Source organism: Myxine glutinosa, chromosome 13 (genome assembly GCF_964187855.1).
Source record: "Myxine glutinosa chromosome 13, kmMyxGlut1.1, whole genome shotgun sequence".
NCBI classification, from domain to species: domain Eukaryota; kingdom Metazoa; phylum Chordata; class Myxini; order Myxiniformes; family Myxinidae; genus Myxine; species Myxine glutinosa.
The window spans coordinates 84,032,593-84,048,542 of NC_136273.1; the positions used below are offsets into that span (position 1 = coordinate 84,032,593).

A 15,950-nucleotide genomic window follows, 5' to 3' on the forward strand; every position below is an offset into this window, starting at 1 on the left:
CCGACCTCAGAATGACAAGAACGTCACGACAGGGTTTCAACTCAAGACCCTCAGATCTAAAGCCAACCACCGTAACTGTTAAGCCAACATCAGGCTTTCCAAAAAAAATAATACATTATTATTATTATTATTATTTATTAATAATATTTGACCTGACAGGATTTTTTTTTAAGTGTGTAGCACAAGGTGATTCCAGACCACACAAGATCCTCTGATACACAGTACAAATAAATTGTCAGTTTCATTAAGATTTTTAAAACTTCCATCAAACACCTTTTTCTTTTCATTAAATGAACATTGAATGCTAATTTGGAATGCTGAGGAAGGCATGATTGATTATCGCCGTATTTACAGCAATGTCAACAAAGTTGGTAACGGAATTGCATCAATACTCATGTACTGTAACATCATTAACGGAGATAGAGATATGATAGGAATAAAATTCATTAAACTGAAGTTGAGAATATCTGCGTGGTGGAGGGACGTGAATTTGAATTTCCTTAAACCATAAAGTATTGTTATGGTTGTGGGGGTTGGGGTAGAGATTACCTTCGTACAGATAGAACTGTATAGAGTAGTATGGTCCTTGCACGGGTGGTTAGCCAATATTGAAGTAAAAAGCACTGACACGTCAGCTTAAGGATTGTCTTGTTTGGATGTGCACCATACGGAGGATGGTGCATTTAAATAATTGATTATAGGGATTAAAGTGAAGACAATCGTACATCTAGCCTCTTGTAATCCCGCTGGTCAGGGACTGGGTGAGGTTGAAAATAACAGCTCTGTTGAAAGTGGGATCGAGGCAGACGTAATGGGGCTTCAGCCAAGCAATAGAGAGGGGGTGGAATTATGATCGCCTCCTCGCGTGGAGTGTTGTCTGGAGAGAATAGAAAGGGAGGAGCCTGTGTCTCCCGGGTTTGGTGGACTCTGGTCTCCGAGGAGAGTGTGGAAAAAGCGTGCTCTGCAGAAAGATTTTGAGGGAGATCGTGTCAGAGAGCAAGAGTGGGAAAGTTTGCCGAGCTTGAGGAGAAAGAGTTATTTTATCATTTGCTTGCCTGCTCGTCGTCTGTTTCGTTTCTCCTGCCCATGTGCCTCATCGCCTGCCGTGGACCGACCGATGTCTCCACTGCAGAGGTAAAGCCTCACCCGATTGCTTGTATTCCCCCGCCCCCTGTCTGTGATTGAGAGGTGTGTGGCACATTTAGAGTTATTTTACCTCATTGTATATAGTTATCTATCGGATTACATGTTTGCCCATTTTCTTCTTCTCCCCTCCCTCCATCCCGTCGTCAAATTCCCCGCTGTCTAATTCAATCTTCCTCCGGTTTGTTGTTTCATGAAATAAACCCTATTTGTTTTACCAGAAATAAGAGCCTGTGTTTCTCTTCGTATTCGTTCGCACTCAAGGCCGCCAGTTATTGACGTGCACAGGGAGTAACAGTCAATTCAGTCTATCCGTTTAGTGGTCCGTGTTAACAAACAGCTGGAACGTGACAGTATTAACTGTACCCGTTGCAGTAACTTCCTTCAAGGAGGCACGTACCAACAACCACCATGGTTCAACCTTTTCATCTGTTTGTAATAAATATATTTAAATCCAGGAAGAGGTTTCCCCCAATTGGTTGACCGGTTATTATGAATATACTTTGCTCAAAACAATAAAAGTCAGATGACAATAAAATGCAATTTAAACTGTTAAGAAAACCAAATTTGGGGAATGTAAAGCTCAGAACTTTATTCTTTGCAAAAAGTTTGGACAAGTATGTATGAATGCCAAACGTTGTCGTGAACGAATGAATAAAACTCAAGTACAGCATTCCAGCGATTGATACGTAAACATAAGGGTAATGTATCGTTAAGATGTGATTTCTTTAGTTAAACCATTATTTTACCAATGCAGGATAAAAACAACAACCTAACACCCAGGAACTTTCATCGACATAATTACAAATGACATTTTTGTGGGATTTCCGATGCATTTTACATGATATAAATAAAATGTGTACATCAACAACTAGAATAGGATTCAAACTTCAAAAGCAAATCACATGACCAAGTTAAGAAAATTAAAAGATAATTATTATGTTCTGCATAGAAACAACACTACAATGATTATACTTGAAACACCAACTTGAGCTGAACCTTTGCACCAGAGCAACAAGGTCAAGTTGGCATATCAAAAATGACAAAATAACCAATTTGTTGTATTTACACATCGAGCCAATACATCGAGTAATGCTGAACAGCTTTCCAGCGACAAAGTGCAATGGCCATTTTATGTTATCGTATCAATGGAACAGCATCTTTGGGAGCTGACATGCATCCATTTCTCATCATGTGCAAACTCCATGAGTGTGGTTACAACCGATTTTCAGTGAGCAACCCCTTGCACATTCAGCAAAACTAAAAACCATGGTCGTACCTACATTTTTATCTACTTGAATTGCACTATAGTTTGAAAAAAAGAGTTTAGTCCCAATACAAACAACTGAAGACCTGAGTGGAAGAAGTACTTAGAAGTCACATTATTGGGCAAAGTGACTTAGAACCAGGAACTCCACCTACAGTGTGGTAACAATCCATGTCTAATAATTTTGCATCGTGTTATTTTGTGACTCAAGTACTTATTCCACTTAGGCCTTCAATTGTATGCTACTTCTCCACCAACACCTTCCCCTCCCACTCCACCACCAATTTCCCCTCCCTCTCACCACCGCCTCCCCATCCCTCTCTACTCCACCACCACCTTCTTGTCCCACTCCACCACCACCTCCCCATCCCTCTCCACCACTGACTCCCCATCCCTCTCCACCACCACCTCCCCTCACTCTGCCTCGTAGTGCAGGTGATTATTATAAATATTCAGAGATTAAACACCTTCATTGGTCCTGTTTCTCCAGTGAATTTTTGTCATCTTCATGGTCCGAGAGAAACAGCAAAGGAAACATCCCAAATAGACAACCAACTGTAATCCCAAGTGCTCGTCCCTGCAACAAAAGATGGCATTGGTTTGACAATCGCCCGAGTCTCAAAATGGTCATAATTCTTTTTTTAAAATTGCCTTTAATCATAAAATCACATAAAGTAAAAGCAATATATTGTTACGGTTCTCTACCGCCCTTCTCACCCTTACCAAGGGGGGATTAATCCCCTTGTTCTTTCTGGGCTTGGCGGAACCGAGAGACTTGAAACGCCTCTTCCGGACAAACGCAAGGTAGGGTTTCGGGACCAAGTCTCGCTCGTACATAAATCCCTTCGCCGCCACGGAAGCGGGGAAGCAAGCCTCGCACGAGCCACATGTGATTTGGGTACACCGAGTGGATTGAGTACCACGTTTTCCGTGCAGTTACCTTGGTATTGGAACCCGATTCGGGCGGTTTTATTCATACCACGCTTAGTCAATGAGGAAATCACGAGAACGATCGAATGGAAAAAAGGACGTGTTTTAGTGCACACGTTTATTTTTGTTAAGATGGATCAGTTAAATAGCCCGACAGCTAATGACCTTAGTCAGTGACTGAATCGACTAAAATTGATGTTCAAGTGCAATGCTGACAATCCCATCATTCATGTGAACATCAAATTTCACATCATAGCTTTTTGTAACAAGAATTGTAACAAAACTCCGTACAAAAAAAAAAAAAAATCAAAACTCTCTAGTCTCTGTCTCTGCATTGAAAGAAAAAAGCAATCAAACATTTCCTGCAATCTTTTGAAAGCAGGACATCTCAGGCAGTCAGTCACTCATATCTACCCGTGTGTTGTGGAACGTTCAGCTCGTTCATGTCGCTCATATCTACCAGTTCCAATGTATAAGAAGAACATGGCCATCGATTGGTTCATGCTTTCATTCTAGTTTGTGTGCGTATTGGGCCAAAATTGACAGAGCTACAATGCCAGACAGCATAAGAGGTGCGGAACTCTTGTTTCCACATCTACAAATGCAATAAACAAATGGCCTGTAATGCTGTGAACCATTAGTTTCGTTTTTTATGTCAATTTCTCTGTGTTTTAATGGTACTCAACTTTTCACTTCGAGTTATTTTGCCAGCTCAAGATTCTCCGATTGAATGAACAGGTCGTAAAATAACAAGCCATGCATTCTCCCGCACGCAGTTCATAGAGATTGCCCGTGTGCTTGTTTCCGGGGCTCCATGTGCCATTCATTTGGTGCATTTTGATTAGTAATTTGTCGCTCGGGTGTCCGTTGTGCGTGCCTCTGTAATCAACTCTGTTTCCCAATTGGTTGGCTTTTGTACCAATGTGACATGGTGTGTATACAAAAGGGTGTGGTGAGAGGTGTGGAAAAAAAATTCCACGACATCATGTGCATACTGTGAATAACTTGAAGACCCTGTAGGATAATTTTCTTCACTAAAAGGTTATTGTCTAACATAATTTCATTCGTTATTCAGAATAAAAATACCAGCACTGCAGATCTGATTGCCAATTCCTCTGTGGAACGTTTTAATTGCAATAGATGCAAACATCTAGCTGTGAGAAAGACCGCGTCTGGTAAATCATGAATCACCCGCATAACCAGAAACCATCGCTGTGCCAAACATTTTCGATGCGGCAGTAACATCAGCATGGACACCTCAGAAACGTTAACAAAATTGTACCTTGTAATTACGCCACAGGTTAAAAAAATAAGTCATTTAGCAAAACTCAGGAATGAAAGACTGTGCAAGCAGGTAAATTTACCTCTTACATAGAATGACAAAAATAATTTATCAATAATATTCATATCCACAAACATTTTATTCACATAGCCAAATGATCAGCTTTAAACGACACTCTTGGCCATCAGTTTGATTGGATGAAAGGAAAATGATTTGTGAGCGGTGAAGTGCGCAGACAAACCAGGTGGGAGGTGACTCGAGTTTGCCACATGTCCGTCTGCTTTGGGGTTAAGTGGGGTCCAGGAAAACCCACCTTCCCTGCCAATACCTCCACGTAGCCTGCCAGTCTGCAGATGGGAGGGAAAAATAAAAATGTGACAAATTCAGGCGGCAGCCCTCTGAATGAAGAGGAAGCGAATGACACAGAACTTCGCAAGTGCCACTTGTAGTTATAAAACCATTTCGTTTGAGCATCTTGACCAATCTTTGTTTTTTTAAACTGTCCGGTTCGGGTTTTATTTTTTTTTTCCCGTGTTGGTCCAATCTTCAGCTCCCGCTTCAACCTCCTAAAAGCTAAGTTTACCAAACCAGAATTGTTGTATTCTTTTTCTGTTATATCTTATCAAATATTCCATGTTAAATCGCACCGTTTGTGCTGCATTTGTCTAATTCGTTTTCATGTTGTTTAAGGCAAGAAATGTGACTACACTCCTCAGACAAGAAATGTTAAAATTCTGTGTCCTTTTTGTCTCCCACCTTTTTCCTCGATTTGCTTCTTTCTCCCAAATATTTTACTTCTACCTCCTCAACGTTATCCTATTTCCCCTCATCACTTCAAAACATTTAAAAAAAGAAAACTTTATTTTTCCAATCAAGATTCAGATCTGATCCGGATCCAGATATTGGAATTTAAAAATACATAATTGAATCTTCACCATTGAGAGATGTGGCTAAAAACGATATATAGCAAGACATCTCAAAAAGTTGTGAACGGAATATGAAAAAAAACTTGGTAGATGAGTTGGGTAGGTGACAAGAAGAAGCCGATTAAATTTTGGTTAAGGTCCGGATGCAGATCTGGCCCATCAGTGGATACACAACATGAACTGTTCAGCCTGGCGGAGGTATGCACTCTATCTACCGAGTGCCGTTCTAGTTAGCCCGTCCCTCGCCCGGCAGGAGATGGGGTTTTGCAATCACTTCTGTGTGTCTGTCCGGCCCATAACATTTTTACCATTTAAGCTTTTGTCATCAAATTTTCAAAAAGCTTTATTATGAGAATATGGAGAAGACAAATTAACAATTTGGTCAAACGGTTACAGGTCACATAAAATCACCAATTCTCATTTGATTGACCTGAATTATTAAGAATTTGCATATTGGATCAGAGTTGGTTCACCAATCAAAAGCTAAAGGCCAATTGATCAAAAAGTCAAATTTGTTTTAGATCAAATGGTCAAACGGGCAAGGTTGCATATAATTATATTTTCATCCAATTGACTTCAAATTTGAGCAGGGTTTGCATATCGGGTCACAAGCCTATTGCTTTTGAGGTCAAAAAGTCAACATCACCTAAAATCGTCAATTGTTTTGTATTTTTTTTTTTTTGGCTGTTTTCATCATGTTTGGCAGACAGAAGAAGTCTGAATACAAAGGAGACACGGATGGGCTTTGCATTTTCAGATACTTTCTAGTTCTACATGAATTTTCTTCTGCCTGTACTTCCTCTACTCTACTCCATTATTTCCCACAATTTTCTCAATATCTCTAAAATGAATCTTCATTGAATATGATGTATTGCCTGGAGCCTGGTGTTGCCTTAGCGGTTAGGGTGCTGCCTTGGGATCCTAGGACCCTAGGTTCGAATCCCGGTCGATCGCTGAATTAACGCCAGCGGGGTTGACTCAGCCTGTCGTCCTTCCGAGGTCGGTAAATTGAGTACCAGCTTGCTGGGATGAATGATCACGGTGTGTACCCCGATTTAGAATAGGTACACCGTATCCCTGCGCATCGTAAGAGCGTGACCAGGGGTTGGCGTCAGGAAGGGCATCCGGCAATAAAAACATTGCCTCAAACAGGGAACCATGATTGTCATGGGGCCCGCAAGGCTAACCCCCGCTCCAGTGGGGGAAAATGGCCTTAAAACGATCATTCATTCATTTTATATAAATGCTTCAAATCTGCTTCCTCTTAAAATGCTTCACTCTCTTTATTTGTCTGTCAGGAGTACCACACATTCTTCATATATCCTAAATGCTGAACCCATATTTATCAATAACAAACTCTCAGATATATCATTATCAGATATTATTTATTGATAAACTCTCAAATATCCCAAAAGTTGAATTCACATTTATTGACATTAAACTTGGCCCAATTGTGAGATCTGTCCATAGATGTGACCGACAAGGTTTAGACCACGTAACAGAAATGAAAACATACAAAATGTGCACAGTATATTTTGTGATCATGTGCAAGTTAGAAAAAAATTTTACAAACATAATTATTTCAAAATTGTACCTGTAAGCTTAATCCTGTAAATCTAGAGAACCTATTTCACCGAAAAAGAAGTGTGTGGGAGTTGTAATAATGCCACAAGGCCAGATAGTTACAACACTGGAATGAATAAATGGATAAGATCTGGGTACAGTACAGTGGTGATTTGTTGGCGAGGATGCACGAATGGCATCCGCGGGGTCGTAGATTCAAGTTGAGATTAACGCAACCGTAACAGGGATTTGTATTCTAAGCTTTAGGAAGTTGAATTTTTCAGGAGAATTTGCCAAGCCACTGTTGAATAGTTGGTAAAACCCTGGATGGGTCATCGACCTTCAAGGTACCTGCGTCATCTCGTCTGATCGACACATGACAGCAGTCCACTCACTGTGTTTGGACCGTATTCCTTCTCCTTTACTTACAACATTCAAAAAATAAAATAAATGGGTTTTTAAGTAAATAAGTAAGCAGGAAAGCAAACAAATACACAGTAGTTTCACGCTCACCCGAGCCCAGCGAGATCTGAAACTAAATTCCCCAGAGCAGCAGCTGGAAATAAATAAAGAAATAAATGAAAACTTTTGCAATTCGATAACACATACAAAGGAAAATTACGTTTTACTACACATTACATTCCACAAACAAGAAAAAGGAATCGTATTAGATCAGCAGTGAATTGGCATCATACCTGCCATCGTTGATATGCTGAGGATCACACCAAAAGACAATTCGATTTTGGTCCCCTGCACGCACATGGATTACAGTCCGAATGGCTTTTTGTGGTTCGTGCACCAATCACTTTACAAACATTCAGCTCAACGCATCTCTCAACTACTATCCTGCGGTTCACTGGTGCTACCGCACAAACGTAATCGAATGATCAATGCAAATGCGGTTCAAGTCAATGAGGATTAGCTAAAAGGGAAAACAAAAAAGCATCAGATTTTCGAGGAACGATGAACAAACAGTTTCCATCTTCATTCTGCAAACCTTTTGATCACTTTGGTTAAGAAATAGTGAGAATGAAAAGTGTAGAGTTAAAAATAGCAGAATATAAAGAATATATAAATAATTTCAGGCAAATGTGCAGAAATAAGCAATATAATTATTTACTTACGGCGGTAATCATGATGCAATTATCCAGAAGGCCAAAGCCGACAAAAGGCACCGCGTTATGGATAAAGACTGTCGGAAGAGGAGGAAAGGGTGGGGTTCAATCAATTTTGGAAATGTTTTTTCATTCCATTTATTTACAGTTTATTCCTCAGCAAATTTAACACCAAGCAGAGCTCTTTAAAAAAAAAAATTAAACTCCAATTGAATAATGTATACCCCAAATGTATACCTCATTTCCAGCCATTTTTGTTTTAAAATGATGTTAAAGGCAACACCACACTCTGTTAGGCATACAGCGTCCGCTCCGAATCTTGGAGGTCAGGGTTCAAACAACCCGACCCCGGCCGGGTCGTACCAAAGACTTTAATTATGGTTCTTATCCCCAAAATTTTGCTTCCGTTTCCATCTTATCCATCCGTGCATTCTCCCCAACCCCTCAACCTCACCCACACATCCCTCGCTTGTTCGTCCCCGTTTATTTTTTCCCTCGGTCCTGCTGTTGCCATTTCCCTCTTCCCTCTGCTGTTCCTTTTGTTATGTTGCGTTCTCACTTTTCCATGAGCCTCGACTCCGGATACAAAAAGGTCCGTGCAGCTTCCAAACCTGGCAAACAGCATTTATAAGATTGAGCGCAGATACACCTGTGGGTTGGCATCCCTTGTACGAGAATGTCTCCATACTGTCTGGCTGACTGCAAAGAGAAAGAGCAATGTCACAAGATGGTGTCGTCAGCATCCAATGTGCTCTCGACCTGGAGAACTAGATCACTTCTTCAAAGGGCAGCAGCTGTGTTTGAAGTTGTGTGCTGTTGCCTCATGTCTGTCTCCAAGTGTTTGCGTAATTTGTGACAGCTCCTTCATGAACCTCCGATCCTGTAAAATAAGAAAGACTGACGAGCTAAATTTGTGAGGCCCACAAAGCCAGGACTAGGAGAATGAAGCTTCGACGGATGCACTAACACGGCAGAGGGATTGCACAGAATGCGAATAACGTGCTCGACTATAATAGATGACAAATCACGGTAACAGGTTCCTGGCTCACCCTTTCACAGTAAATGTCACGTTTGCACAGGAGCAAAATTTAATCACACACAGGCCCTTTAAGTACAAGGCAGACTAAAATAACAGCCTTTTTGTCCTTTGACAATACAGAGGAAAATTTCCACAAGACCAGTCGTATTGTTTTCAAAGTCAAACTGATTAACAAAACATCGCTATAGCAGTGACACACACGTACCGTGTCTGAGCTGAGTTGTCGTAGGAGCGTCGACCTGCATCTGCTCTATGGTCAGAAAGAATATTAATTAGTTTAGCATTAAGCATCATATTTACATGTTTAAATATCAAATAGCTGTGCATAGGCGCACACACACACACACACACACACACACACACACACACACACACACACACACACACACACACACACACACACACACATTTCTCGCCAATGACAGAGTGCAATGATATCATGGAGTCGGACATCATCAAACACAATTTGTATTTAGTTGAACAACTTTACCAGCTCTTCCGGGCTGACAGGATGGCCTGTGGGTATGCACACCCACCTCTCAGCTGTAAAGCCTGGGTTTGAATTTGGACCGGTCATCCTGGTATTTCACAGGCAGAGCGATTCATCAATGTGTGTGCCGTCACTCAGATGGACGTTCAATGGGCATCCTGTCTGCCAGCAGTTGAATGTTAAAGACTCCATGGTGTCCTCCGTGAAGAGTGGGTGAGCTATTACCGGCACCATGAAGTGATTCCAAATTCCTGCCATGACCAGCACTGCATCAGCTGCAAAGCCCTCAGCCATGGATGTTATCCCGCAGCCTTGTGCTGCATAAGAGCAAAGACGAACAGCTTTTCCACCCTCTCAGGCTCATTTACCTCCTTCTCCAAAATGATGGGTTCTTACCGGACAGTGTTCCCATATGAACACATGGCCAAAGATGTAGGGGACACAGGTTAAAATCCCATCGCTACCATATGTTTTTGTCCATTGTCTGCCAGTATCTTTGCAATTCATGTAAAAGTGTATCGCTTTCTACCAACGTCTGCATCCTCCACGTGTTTCATATCCAAGCTCCACGATAACCATGGAATGATGTGAAACGTAATTATTTCCAATTCCCAAGAGCATCGACCTTAATCAGCGAGGCTTCGTTTTTCCTCATCGAGCTGTGTTTTTTTTGTATCTCCTAATCAAGTTCTAATCTTCTTCTTCTTCTTCAGGTTAATCTGCTTTCTTCAATCCTGGAGATTCTTGCACAAGAACCAAATAGGTGTTTCTGTGTTATATTCTTCTTCAATGCAGAGCATGAAGCAAGGAAGCAGCACGCACCATTTTAAAGCCTTTGGTATGACTCGGCCAGGGTTTGAGCCACCATCCTCACAGGCTCAGAGTGGACACTCGAGCCATTGCATCGCCTAATGTGGTAGTCCGACAGGATTGTGCTGTCTCATCTGGGTTCGATTCCAGACCCGACAATAAACTGTCAAATTGGTGCTTAGTAGTTGGTGTGCCACACCTCGGACGGACCTTAGCCTGGGTATCCAGCCTGCTCAGAACCATTGGTGGACGTTAGTGATCCCATGCTGTCTTTCGTGAAGAGTAGGCGACTTGTCACTGGTACCCTGAACTGTCTTGACTACCTCCTGTTGAATGATTGGCTTGACCACCTGCTTCGTGAAAGACCTGGGCCAGAAACGTTCATCGGACAACCCCACAAAAATGTAGGAATAATTGTGGTTGTTGTTGTTGTAGTTGTAGTTGTAGTAGTAGTAGTAGTAGTAGTAGTAGTAGTAGTATTTTGTGCTATTGAGTGCACTCTCTGGTGATCTATGTCGATGTTTCACTAATATGGGGTGTGCGCATATAGGTTTAGCCAAACAGGTTCTTTCCCATGTACATTATTTTCAGATTTCATCTTCAGCAATGAGGTTTTTGGACTTAAACATGATCAGTTTCCCAACTTAGGATACAAAATCAGAACTCCGATTGTTAAATCAGTGGTAGGTTATCTCCAAATGCAGGTTTCAGAAGGTGGAACGGCACCCTCCCAGGTATCGGGGTGTGTGCGTGCATGCGTGTGCGTGCGTGCCAGTCACTCAGAGATAGATTCATGATGGTTTGGGAAGAGATACAAAGTCCCAAACGAGTATTTTTATTTATTTTATCGTCTAGATTTCCAAACATTGTATTGCATTAATATATTTTATTCTGAACTCTAGTATCGTCACACATGTGATTTTATGTATCGTGACAAACAATATAATTCTGCCTCCAATCCTATTTATGAAATGTTTCGTTCGGTGCAATTTCAAACCACATTCATTAACAGACCACACAAAGATGCAGGTCATGTTTTTGTCTACTCATCCTTAATTTGAATTTTTTTTTTTTAACCTAATGGTTGTCTTCCTTTGTCTGTACATCGAAAAGTAATATGGATCCTCTTTGCTGCTTCTTTATGCGACATGCTCGGCTGGGTTCCCCAATACTGTCTTCATCGAGGACTGTATTAGTTTAAATAAATTGGACTACAAGCAATTAAAAATCGCATTGGGGTCTGGTAAGCAAAAGGTGCTGCTTGCTAGGGTGGGAGTGGGGGCCGGAGTGGTATTAATGTAAGAATCAAAAGTAAGAATTTTTTTTTTTTAAAGATTTGTTTTCTTATGTCCAACACTCATTTAAGATCCGTGTTGGAGCATATTGTAGTTTACAGCAACTCCGGACACCCTGTATCATTATTGGGGTTGGGCCCCTGAAAGAGGTGTGGGGGTGGCAGTTGGAGCAAATATGGCCGCTTGCCTGAAGTTTGCGTATTGATGTGCGATTAATCTCCTTGCCTTTATCGGACGAGCCTAAGTGATACGTCCCAGTTGGTGGTGAGGATGGGATCGGCAAGTACTGCATCTTACTATAATTCACCAAATGTCCGTCCGTTCGTTCGAAGGTACCACAAAAACGGCTGAACCGATCGCAACGATATTTTGAGTGGATAATCCTAGGATCCCCTGAAGTAAAATAGGCTATATTGTTTTTCCAATTTCAGCTTTGGCCTCCAACATTTTCAAGTTTGGACTCCCGCATTACGTTATTTTCCCGGGTAACGCACAAACGGCTGCACCGATCACTGCACAGCTGCACCGATCTGACTCGGTGACCTCGGACAAAGACCTTTTATAAGGACATGGGTTGAATCCCTGCTTGAGAGAATGCCAACCCCCTCCCCACCATCACGGTCGTTTCTCCAACTCACAATCCCACAAGATATGCAGAAAGGACAACCCAAAACCAATTATTTTCTTTTTGATTCGTATATAAACATCATTAAAAGTAAATAATGACCTCTGCCAAAGTTCAAACGACGTGGGTTTAGTCCCTACATGAGAGAATTCCACATAGCTATTTGGGCGGTGTATACGCTAACAGATCGCTGTCTCCATCGATCTTGCCAAGGCCGTAACACCTATCGGCTCAAAATCCTTTTAAATGTTGACTTGGTAGATTTTACAATGAAGGAAACACGTATGGGGAGTACATTCGACATCGCGATTGTGAATATGACAGCTCTGAGGTGTCTTTCACTTCGCATCGAATTATTCATTACATTCATTCATTCATTTAATGATCATTACGCTCATTCTTACGCTCATGAAACGTTCATTAAACGATTACGAAAATAAAAACGAAAAATATTACGAAATTACATTCACATCGTCACATCAAACATTACCGTGAACACAAACATCGTCACAATGAAAACATCGTCACAAACGTTACGTTACGTAATTCAAACCGTGAACACATCAAATATTGGAGAGCCCATTGCCCAAATTTGAAACACGATGGAATAATATTTACCGATATGAACAGTGATGTGGCTTTTATTGAAATTCTTCAAATAGTTTAGATTTTGATGATTTGCGTGTGATATGATTTAACGGATGTTTATATAAATCGTTTAAAGTTTAAAAAAAAAAAAAACCCTTCAATTTCTGATATTTTGCCTTTTCATTTGGGCCTCCCAATTGAAGCCCCCGCCCGTAGGGCAGGTACCGTTGCTGGTGTGATTAATTTCAAATTTTCTGGAAATTAATTTCAGGATTGAATCATGGAGGCATTCTACAAGATTCATGAATTTGATGCGGACGCTGATGGTGCAATACACAGAGTGGCTGGCCAAGTAGTTCTTTGCTCATGACTTTGAAGAAAACAGTGTGCTGTTTTACTCAGTGTTTGTGGATCTCAAACATAGGGTTTGAGAGAATGCCAACCCCCTCTCCCACCTCTCGTGTCGCCTGCCAAACCATCAAATAACTCTGTGACCTAATTCTAAATCATTATCATACTCGGTGTAGTGGTTATAGTGTCTGCTCCGAGTCTGGGAGGTCGGTGGTTCAAACCCTGGCCTAGTCATACCAAAGACTTCATGAAGAGTATGTGCTGCTTCCTTGCTTGATGTTCAGTATTTAAAAGAATAAGCACATGGGCAATTCCCATAGGTTCCCATCCATAGGGAGGAAAGGCAATCCCCATAGGTTTAGGAAATGCCCCGCTGAGTGTGTTGAAAAAGACAGCGCCATTGTTGTGGCGTTGCTGGTACCTAGCTACAGTGTCCTGGGAGTGACGCACACTTCTCCCAAGCTCAGCGAATCAGTGATGTATTTGGTATTTTCAGTTGCAGGTCAAAATGAAATATTGCTGATCAAAGGTCCAACCACTACAGGCTGGGGTTCTGGGGCCCTGTTGCGGGCCATAAGTGCCAGAGGTTCCTGGAGGATCTCTCTTGCATTCTCAGTCATTTCTGACCATAAAAATGGTTTTTAATCATGCCAAACTACAATCATGCCAACATCAGGAACATTGGCAAGTAGTCTTCCCCACCCTCTGCAAGGGGGTGAGGGAGTGGGCGTTTGTGCCAATGACCCGATCCTGGGTACTACCAACACGTATGCAAAATTTGGCGGAGATCGGGACAGCTATGTTTTTATGCCTCCACCGTTTTTTGGTTGTCCATCGTCCTTGGTAGGTTTTCATTATTCCGATAACTTAAGAACGGCTGAAGAGATCCAAGTCAAACTTGGTACAAGTATGTATAATGATGGAAAGATTAACTGATTAGATTATGGGGTCAGGAGATCAAAGGTCAGATGTTCCATTAGGTACAAAAATTGGTAGGTTACCGCCCTAACTTGTGAAGAAACAGTGATGGGATTTTGACCAAACTTGGTACAAGTACGTCTATATATATATATATATATATATATATATATACATACATATATACATATATATATATATATTGTTGTGGATATGAGAATGGTTTTTTTTTTTTGTTGTTGTAGTGTAAATTGTTGTAAAGATCACCCTTTGTAAATGTCATGATCGTTGTAAATACCTCCATAATTGTAAAGGTCAAAGGTCGTCCCCTTAATTAATTCATCGCATACACCTAGCCAATCTTAAGCCCTTCTAAGTAGTTATCTCTTTATTCTATGTGAGTTTAAGGCTCTGTTGGCCATTAATTGACACTCCATTGCACCGAATCAAATAAGAATAGCTCCCCTTCAATAATTACATTTCCCAGCCCAAACTCCCTCTCTGGGTAAAGCAGCTTCACAAGCGTGGGGTGCGCGCCCGCTCATTTCGCTGCAAATAGTGAATACGTGCTCCGTGCTCTGTTTGAACAGGAGGGGCGGGGTCGCCGGGAAGAGGCAAGCCCAGGGCGCGCCACGAGGGGCGGGGCTGTTCAGCCCCATGCCCAAATAAGGGAACAAGCCCGTAGCTCGCCACGAGGGGCGCGCCGTTCGGCGCCATGTCCAAATAAGGAGGCAAGCCCGTGGCATTGCCATATAAGGTCACAGAGCACGGGGGAGGGCGGTACCGAAACCGACGAGGGCGTGTCACACCCGCGCTTGAGGATGAGATATGCGTGCGAAGATCGCGCAAGAGAGAGATGAGTGAGGGAGCCCCACGAGCAGTTCTGTGAAGGGAGTTGCTTGAAGGTTCATGAGGGAGAGTTGAACAAAGTAGGTACAAGGTCGGTGAGAAGGCACGAACGAGAGGCGTGATCTAGCAAGACAGAGAGAGAGACGTGAGGGGGTGCCTGTATTGCGGCAATAGGCCGACACCCTCTAGGCCCTATCGCCGGTCGGTGAGACGCGAGGCTGTGTTTGCCGGGTTTTCGCCTCGACCCCAAAGCGTGGATCGGAGCGCGTGCTTGGAGCCGGACCTCGACGCCTACCATCTGCCTGGACCCTCCTCTGCCGTCCCAAGCCATCCCTGCCTTTCCATCCTTTTGTGTACGTGAGTTTGTTCTGTGTGTCTTGTCCCTGGGCATTAATTAAGCTTGTATAAGTTAATATTTGCACTGTGTCACCTGCTTTTTCCATTTTCCCTGTATATAACCTTGACTGCTCCTTTTGCTTAGTGTGTGTAAATAATAAATCCTGTTACTCTTCTGTACGTCTTCTTCTTCCTCTTTACATTCGGTCGCTTTAGAGGTTTCCAAATTGAATACCTGTGGCGCGATTTCAGCCAACGTCCAGGAATCGGGTTAGTCGGGGTAACTGTTCGGCCGCGGTGCCATCCGCTCGGCAAAACAACATCTTATCCGCGGTCCGTAACAATATATACACACAGTCACGTGAAAAAGTAAGTACACCCCATGTAAAGTTTTGACTTTTTCAACATATTTTAACATACAGC

General features: G+C 42.1%; 1 protein-coding gene across 1 annotated transcript; it reads right to left on the reverse strand.

Annotated features, from left to right (window-relative positions):
• Nucleotides 1-1,715: 1,715 nt before the first annotated feature.
• TMEM65 (transmembrane protein 65) lies at nt 1,716-9,615 on the reverse strand. The gene is made up of 6 exons (XM_078767716.1): nt 9,471-9,615; nt 8,236-8,303; nt 7,807-7,861; nt 7,625-7,667; nt 4,864-4,969; nt 1,716-2,987 (listed from the first exon to the last, which is right to left on the reverse strand). The coding sequence occupies exons 1-6, from the start codon at nt 9,508-9,510 to the stop codon at nt 2,880-2,882; spliced, it is 420 nt and encodes a 139-aa protein (XP_078623842.1). The 5' UTR covers nt 9,511-9,615; the 3' UTR covers nt 1,716-2,879.
• Between the last annotated feature and the right edge of the window lie 6,335 nt (nt 9,616-15,950).